We start from the raw sequence: 9134 nt of genomic DNA on the forward strand, positions 1-9134 counted from the left end.
CGGGCAGCGGCGCGCCGGCCCGAGGTAGCTGGGGAGACCCGGGAACCCGGGAAGCGGGACAAGGAGCCGGGGCCGGACCGGGATGAGAAGGTGACGCCGCCGGGGGGCGCCACTCGCTTTGTGGGGGAAGATGCTCGCCTACTGCGTGCAAGATGCCACCGTGGTGGACGTGGAGAAACGGAGGAACCCCTCCAAGCATTATGTGAGTACGCCCCCACGACCCCTGCGGGAGGCTGGCCAGGAACCCCCTGAGGGCCCCTGGGTGGCCCCTCAGCCCTCTCCGTGGTAAGTCCCGGAGCTGAGCGCCTACAGGGCAGCCTTTGGCGGTGGAGTCTCTTGGCAGGGCTGTGATCTCCAGGGAACCCTTTTCTGACCTTCCTCCACTGCTCCCCCCCAACCCCCGCCCCACGCCCGTTTTCTTTTTTTGGCATTGGAATTGGCAAGTGGCTGCCCTTGTCTGTTACAACGGTGAAGTCATCTGTCCGCCTGAGCTTTGATGGATGGTGGGGGGAACGTTCTTCAAACCCTTGCTGGGAAGCTCCGTTGGGAAAGAGCATCTTCCCGGCCCTCCCTGGGGGCTCGGGTCGCTCAGGCGCACGCAGATCGAGATGCTTTCAGAGGTTACCCTGGGGACGGACGCCTTGCACGAGCCTCCTACTTGTGCCCTGGTCTCTGTCTCCCCAGGCTTGGGTCTGGGGGGCCGAGAGAAGCCGCCGCTTCTGCCCTACCTCCACCCTCAGCCCTGAGCTTTGATTACCTTCTTAAAGCCCTCGTGTCGGTCGGTGTGAGGAAAATTGTGGCTTTTCCTTTTATCCCTCCTCTGGACGTGACCCTTAACCGGGGTTCATGTCCTCTTAAGTGATGCTCCGTCTCCGACACGAGGAGGGAAATGTTTGCTGTGGTCTCTGAGGAGCGGCCGGCTGCCCCTCCCCCTGCCTTCCCAGACTTAATGAGAAGGGGCTAAGGTTGACCGAGCCGAGCTGGGGGCCAGTAGGACGCGACGCCCCTTCATCTCAGCCCATCCCGTCTTCCCATCCTTCCCACCTTAGGAAGTAAATGGTGTCCTTGGCTCCCGAGGCTGCCAGTCCTAGCAGCTTTGCTCCTGTTCTTGAGACAGAAGAGACAGCAAGGACTGCATCTTATTTGCAAATTAGGCATTTAAAGGAGCATTTAGAATGCTCAAAGCATTAATTTTCACAATTAAAACAGGCTGTGGGTTGCTGCCCTAGACAGCACATTGATCTCTGCCTTTTATTTCCTTGTTGGAAGGGGACTGGATTTGTGCTAATGTCAGCCTCGGGCTACTCTTTCTGTCTTTATCCCCAATAGCTCTGATCTTCGGGTTTCTTTTTAGTGGAATAAATGAGCTTGGACTCAGGTTGGGGAGGAGGTGAACCAAGGAGTCTGGTTCCTGAGGGGACGGAAAGGTGGGTGCTGGTGGGAGGGTTCATCCTTTCCTATCACTGGCCCAGCAGGCATCCCCCCGCCCTGCCCTTTTGAGAAAGCTGTCTTTGGAGGATTTGGGTTCCCATGTGGTCGTCCTCCTCTGAGGCAGATGTCCATTGGCATATCTCAGCCCTTATTATGAAGTCAGCCTTCCTAACTTCTTTTCTCTAATGTTGCAGTTTTAGGGCTTCTTTTCTAGTCCTCAGGTAAGGTAGGCACTGCTTTCAACAGATGGCACTGTCTGTGGATCTTAGGTGAAACATCAGACCTTAGCTATGACCAGTGATGTCCAAGGTTACATACAGATGTGGAACACACTAGCCAGGAGCATTGCTAAAGGGACTAGGGGCCCGCTGTGAGCAGTGTTGAGAGGTGGTTAGTGCTGAGGCTTTGAGTGAGAGGCTCTCGTTCAAAGCCTGGCTCACATACTGAGTAGCTGTGCAACTTTGGGCAACTTACTGAACCTCCATGTACCTCAGTTTCCTCATTTTTCAAATGAGGATAATAGTAGTATCTACTTCATAGGATTGTCTGGAGAATTAAATGAGATCATCCATGCAAAGCACTTAGTGCGGTCCTGGCACATAAGGCACTCATTAGATGGTAGCTTATGATTGGCATGATTCTGACTAAGAAAGCACTTTTGAAAAGCAGCTATTAATGGTCTGGCAAGAAGGAAGAAAAATTTGGGGTTTTAAGATTGCTAATAACTTGTTCTCTGTGAAAAATACAAAAAAAAAGTCCCGTCCAATTCCATCGACATGATCATTTCCTCCCTTTTCATGGACAGTGTTTTCTGGGATGTGTCCGCTTCCCTTGTTAAGAATCAATGATGCTATATGTGGGCCGGGAGTGATGTCACTGAGCAGACGGGAGCATACAGAGCCCTGAACGCAGGTTGTGGAAAACAGCTAAAAGAGACAGTGTTGTGTGTTATGGAACTGTGGAGCTGGCAGGGACCTGAGGACTCCTGAGACTCCACCCGTTATTTTACAGACAAGGAAACTGAGAACCGGTTGGGGTAGAGTCGCTTGTGACACAGCAAGTCACAGCACCTTGGTCTAACTGGCCTTCTGCCCATCATGTTTGTTGGGTTCATCTAAGCGCCCTGGAAGGCTGGTTGGGGTTGCTGAGGAAGACAAATATCTGGTCATAGCAAGAGGTTCCTGCATGTGCGGGGCATTAATGCATCAGGAGAGGGGGCTGATAGTAGAATGTGTCGATGGGGCCAACAGGGCAGGAGAAGCCAAGGGGGGAGGCAGCACCTCTGAAGCCTAGGGTCGCCTCCTCCCTTGGCCTCTGCAAGGCCGACACCACACACCAGAAGGTCAAGTGTTCTGGCCAAGGCACTTTGGTGTGGGTAGCTGGCAGGACACACTGCGCCCGTGTCATGTATGTCCTGGAAGCCGTTCTGCACTGTAGAAGCTTGCCCTCTTCCCACCTCTCCTGGTGAGGTGATGGTGAATTCTGAGTCTGCAGTTTGGCAAATTGCAGAGCTGAGCGGCTTTATGGGATATGCACGTTAGCCGGAGCTAGCTGATGAGAGGCCTGGGGCCCAAGCAGGAGGGGCTCTGCCGGCTCCAGAACGCTGGGAACACACTGCAGAGGTCTTCTCAGGACATCCAGCCAAAGGCAGGCTTGTCTCTGGGATGGGTGTGGAGCCGCCTAGATACCAAGGGTCTTGTGTTTTGGCCTGTTTATGAAAGGGCAGGCAGGTGACCTGCATCATTTGGGTGGTACTGTCAGCCCTTGGCTTCCTTCCTCTCTGCCAAGGCCTTGCTTGGGATGCTAGGAGGGAGGAGTGTTGGGGGAGGTAGGCAGCTGCTGCTTAGACCAGGCTCCATGCCTGGAGTTGGGCTCCTCTCTCAGCTGTTATGAGCTGTCCCTGGAGAGACCTTAGGTAAACTGGCTTTGGCCTCAGACCACTTGTCTTTCAAACGGTCCTAATGACGCTGGATGCAAACTGCAGTTACCTTTGACAACTTTCCATAAGGATGTGAGCTCCGGTTCACATTCTTTGCACCCACACGCATGTGTAGGTGTAAGTCAAGTCATATGGTGTTGGAGAGGAGCTGGCACATCTAAAGCAAACAAGAAATTATTTGTTTGGATTTGAGAGGCGTTGTGCTTTCGTAGTCATTTCCTCTCCTGATTGTTTATTTCAGACAAATACCAGTCGTGAATGTTCTGATCCTCTACAGGACTCTTCAGGGAATGCAAATAATAGCCAGTGTGAGCAGTTACTGTCATTGGTGCCAGATGCTCAATGTGTAAGATTTCATGTGATTCCTACAGTCCATGCAAAGTCTTTGATTTCTTTATACAGATGGGTGAGCTGAGACGTGGAGAGGTGAGAAGTTGCTCAGGGTCTCCCAGTTAGAGATGTGGGTCCACTCAGGTCACTTCACCTCCAGAGGAAGATACGAACCTACAGTGAGGCCCTTCTCCTCCACTGGAGTTGGTTGTGGAGACCAGGCTCAGATTTACAGGACAACGAGAGAGCAATCCCAGGGGGTGTTTGAGAACTCACTCACTATGTGGGACCTGGTGTCACAGAGGAGAGCATGTGACAGGCAATGGGGGGAGGTCACTGTGAGGCAGGGGATTAGAACAAACCCAAGATGATGTCTGCTCTCCAGTGATGCCTGAGCTGATAAATGAAGGATCCACCCTGGAGAAATAATACATTCTCCTGTGTGTTTAGAGCATCGCAGATTTGGGGCTTGGTCCTGGGAGCTACATTTTTAGGAATTGGGCATAGACCCATTCATTTCTCTGCCTTTCATTTTTTTTCCTTAAGCCCTTAGACTGTGGATCCAGCCCCAGGGGAAGAAGGATGTGCAGCTGCAGTATGGACAGGGTCTTCTCAGGCCAGTCCCACTGTAGAATTACTGGTGTTGGGCAGTTCAGGGTTTGAATCTTGGCTCTGACTCTTCCTGGGTGAGCAGCCTGGAGCTAGCCACTCTGGGTCTCAGTTTCCTCACCTGTAACCTTACAAGGATTTTGGAAAATTGATCTGAGATAATTTGGGGGCAAAGCTTCTACTTTTAGTGCCTTACCTCGTGGCGCTAGTGGTAAAGAGTCCCCCTGCCAATGCAGGAGACAGAAGAGATGTGGGTTCACTCCCTGGGTCGGGAAGATCCCCTGGAGGAGGACATGGCAATCCACTCCAGTATTCTTGCCTGGAGAATCCCATGGACAGAGGAGCCTGGCAAGCTACAGTCCATGGGGTCACAAACAATTGGACACGACTGAAGTAAGTACCTGGCGCCCATCATGGGTACTCAACATACTAGCATCTGTCTGGTGCTCCTTATCACTGAAACCCGTGAGTACATTTAGAATCTGATAGGCGAAGCTGTGAGAGAAGGGAAGACTGAGGCAAAAAAGGAAGGCCAGCTGTTCACAGTCTGATGGGAAAGTGGGCTACATGCCCCATGGAAAACACTCAACATACAAAAGAAGCAGATAAACAAGGAGCAGCTGTTCAGACCTGGAGGGCTTCCTGGAGCTGTCCAAGTGTTGGCTTGCTGGTGTGTTGGGAAGGAACATGTGTTGGGGGAGCAGAGTAGAGAGGTGCTGCAGGTGAGGGCAAGGTCATATAGGATTCCAGCTCCAAAGTCAGTGCCACACACGGGTCAGCACTCTTCCCTGCTTTCTTTTGGGCTCCCCAGGTGGCTCAGAGGGTCAAGAATCTGCCTGCAATGTAGGAGACATGGGTTCTATCCCTGGGTCAGGAAGATCCCCTAGAGGAGGGCATGGCAACCCACTCCAGTATTCTTGCCTGGGAAATCCCATGGACAGAGGAGCCTGGTAGGCTACAGTTGATAGAGGTGCAGAGTTGGACACCACTGAAGCGACAGAGCACACATACATGTTTTCTTACTGTCTGTCTGTCTCTCTCTCTCTCTCACACACACATAAGTTTTTTCTCCTGCTCCAAGGAGGGAAGTGATCTAGGGGTGATTCACGGGTCTGACAAAGATTCCTGCTCATGGAACAACCGACCACATCCTTCAAGGCTGATGGAAGAAGGAACACAGTCAGCCATTTATCATGGTCCTCTTTAGAGCCAGCCGAGTGAGGGCTTGGGGGGACAAATTGGGATTGGAATCACCATGTGTGGTGGCAGGCAGAGGGGAGGCAAAGGAAAGGGAAAAATAAACCTATTTGATGTCATTGGAGACCGGTTCCAGATCCAGAAATATAAGCGCCAGCTGCTGCATTTTCCAAAGAGATATTCCGAGGCCAGCATGAGTTAATCGTCGGTGGAGGCAGTGAATTAGAGGAGTGTTGTTAGGACTTCTGACTTTGGGGTTTGCACCACGGTCCCTGGAAATTGCCTTCTAATTTCCTCAGCCTGAGTCACTGACCAGACTATTTCTTGGCCAGAAAAAGCCTAACAGGCAACTCTGTTCTCTTTTGCCTCTTTATTAAATGAAATAAAACAAGTAATAGAGTTATACACACGGTAGTCACACTTACTCCTCTTGAGTTCTCAGAGTCCAGGAACAGGATCATGGGTGAGGACAGGGATCCCGGGAACAGGAAGGACAAGGGGTGTGTGTGGGAAATGAGGTGGAGACTCTGGCTTTGGAAACAGTTTCTGAGTCAGGGCCAGAGGTGTTCTCTGCCGTGGCTATTGCCAACAATAACGGAAGAGTCCAGGAGGGTGATCAGCATTTCAGGAGGCGATTCCCAGGGCTGCGTGTGACTTCTCGCCTGGACCGGGTTGCTTTGGCTGCTGCTCTGTGTAGTGGAGTCAGGACAGGAGGGAGGGAGGGTGGCACACTGGGCCACAAGGAGGCCCCCAGGAGCCTCCAGGTGGCTCACATTAGCAGCGGGTGCTGAGCAGAATCCAGTGAGGACGTCGAGATGCAGTGAGAAGGAGGAGAACCAGTATATGAGTGCCTGCTATGTGCCAGGCAGTGCAGAAGAGACCTTTCAGAGGGGATTTCATTTTAACATCATAACCTCCCCATGAAGTAGGTCAGTGTTTTTATCCCCACTTTACAGGTGTAGAAACTGAGGCCCAGAAAGTTTATGCAGCTCTCACTCAGAGTAATTCAGTGTCAGGGCTGGGATCCTTACTCTGGCATCTGATACCGGAGTCTATGAGCTTGTCACTTTCTTCCCCATTAAAGCGAGGTCAAATGTGAGGAGTGTGAAAGGAACCAAGGAGTCTGGGCCACACCTCCTGAGAGTAAGATGTGTGTCTGGAAGGCTGTATTGTTGGAGAGTTCCTGGTCTCTGCTATCCCCAGGCCAGAATCCTGTCTCTACCACTTACTGCCCTGGGATTCGGTGCAAGTTCCTTCTCTCTCTGTGCCTCAGTTTCCTCACCTGTTAAAAACAAACCAAACCAAACAAATAAACAAAAATGAGGGGGAAATAGGACCTAGCTCAAAGGGCTGTGGTGAAGAGTAAATGAGTCGATAAATGTAAAGAGCTTAGAACAGTAGCTGGCACATATTAAGTGCTGCATAGGCATTTGTACTAATATTAAGACCCACTTCCCTGGGGGCTCAGATGGTAAAGAATCTGCCTACAATGTGGGAGATCTGGGTTCAATCCCTGGATTGGGAATATCCCCTAGAGAAGGAAACGGCAACCTCTCCAGTATTCTTGCCTGGACAATTCCATGGACAAAGGAGCCTGGTGGGCTACAGTCCATGGGGTTGCAAAGAGTTGGACACGACTGAGCAACCAACAGTTTTACTTTCAGAGCTTCAGAAGGAGTTCTCTGTGAACTGGAGTTTTTCAGGGAAGACTGACTGGCGAAGGCCAGCTTCGTGATGGGCCTCAAGGAGTAACTGGGGATGGGGTGGGAAAGAATAGGATTTACGTGGGAAAAAGAGGGGAAGGCATGCCAAGAAAGGGAAAGCAAAGGTGCTGGAGGTGGAGCATGCAAGGAAAACACGGGCAAAACCCAAGCCGGGAAGGACAGGGAGCAAGGGTGACCAGCTGTTGAGAGCCTCACATATGCATCAAGAGGCTTCACCTCTGCAACTTCCGTTCCTCCCAAGGATTGCAGGGGACGGGACCTGATTGTCACTGTGGGGTCCTTCTGGTGAACCCCAGAACCGGCTTTAGGGTCATTGTTGCAGCCATGGCGGGAACAGAGCTACCTATGTAGGGATGGGAACCATCTCTGTGTGTTGGGGACTCTACAGTTGGCAGGCCAGCGCCTGGCCCTTCTCTGTTTATAGCTCTTACTCGGAAAGGTCAGGCTGCCTCATAAAAGTTGATTGCACCCCAGAGGTCTTGGGGAATGAGGGTGGTGGAGGGGCAGCAAGAAGTGAGGTGTTGACTGCTTTGGGCCTCATCCGTGGAGGGCCCGCTGCCAGGGCCTTATGTCACAGCGAGGTCATTTCCATCTCCAGTCCCCAGCGCTGCCACTCAAGCACCCCAGTGGCAAGAGAGGAGACCCTTGTTCTTGGAGGGCCTGGGGGCTAATGCTGAACAGCTTGCTGGGAGCCCAGGATGTCTCCAAAGTCTCAGCGTCACCTGAAACTTTCAGGCCAGCGTTGTCTTCTATCTCAGCATCTCTCTCAACTGGTTTTAGTTAGAAAGACAGTGCTTCAAACTACCTCTTGGTTTATTTAACCCTCACCCCATTGTCAGATGCCCCAGTAAGCCTGACTCTTTAGGGAAAATGTAATAATAACAGCTAACATTTCTAAATGTTTTTTACGTTCTGAGTTTTACATGGAAACTCTCAAAACAGCGTGCTGAAGTGTGTAGTTACTACCAACATCCGCTTCACGCAGGCCAGGATGCGGAGGTCCAGAGAGCTTAAAATGAATTGCCAAACACCATGCAGCTAAGAAGGTGACCCAGGCCTGCCAGCTCCAAAGCTGACTTTGTTCCCACAGCAGCCTCACAGCCCTTGATCTCTCTTCGCGTCTGGGAAGACCAAGCCCCAAGGAGATTCCACTTGAGGGCTGGCTGGTTGGCTCCTTAAGATGGGAAACCTTCCACATGTCACCTTCCCCACTCGATCTCCATTTGCCCATCTAGAAAATGGGCTCATTGCTTCCTTTCTGGCCTGCTGCCTTGCAGAGGGGAGGGTAGATATGAAAGCTGCTTTGGAAAATGCTGAGCCTAGCGAAAATAGCTGTGTGAAGGGGTCCTAGAACCCTCTGTCTGGTTTCTTCATCATTTGGGAAGGAGATGCTTTACCAAAAGGAGCTCTTCCTGATTGAAGCAAGTTTCTAGACAAGGTCCCTCTGCCGTACTTCTACTCCAAGAAGCCTGTTCAGCTCAGTTCAGTCACTCAGTTGTGTCTGACTCTTTGCAACCCCATGAATTGCAGCACGCCAGGCCTCCCTGTCCATCACCAACTCTCGGAGTTCACTCAAACTCATGTCCACCGAGTCAGTGATGCCATCCAGCCATCTCATCCTCTGTCATCCCCTTCTCCTCCTGCCCCCAATCCCTCCGAGCATCAGAGTCTTTTCCAATGAGTCAACTCTTCGCATAAGGTGGCCAAAGTACTGGAGTTTCAGCTTCAGCATCAGTCCTTCCAAAGAACACCCAGAACTGATCTCCTTTAGGATGGACTGGTTGGATCTCCTTTTCGTCCAAGGGACTCTCAAGAGTCTTCTCCAACACCACAGTTCAAAAGCATCAATTCTTCGGTGCTCAGCTTTCTTCACAGTCCAACTCTCACATCCATACATGACTACT

At 51.5% G+C, this 9134-nt stretch overlaps 1 protein-coding gene across 1 annotated transcript in view; it reads left to right on the forward strand.

Moving 5' to 3' along the window:
* The first annotated feature begins 6 nt into the window (after positions 1–6).
* Positions 7–9134, forward strand: part of SH3PXD2A (SH3 and PX domains 2A) — a 251731-nt gene continuing 242603 nt past the window's right edge. The window contains exon 1 of the mRNA XM_010859596.1: positions 7–202. Coding sequence (XP_010857898.1) covers positions 131–202 — 72 coding nt within the window. The 5' untranslated portion in view covers positions 7–130. The remainder of the gene's footprint in view (positions 203–9134) is intronic.

This window comes from Bison bison, unplaced genomic scaffold (assembly GCF_000754665.1).
Source record: "Bison bison bison isolate TAMUID 2011002044 unplaced genomic scaffold, Bison_UMD1.0 scf7180017864456, whole genome shotgun sequence".
NCBI lineage: Eukaryota > Metazoa > Chordata > Mammalia > Artiodactyla > Bovidae > Bison > Bison bison.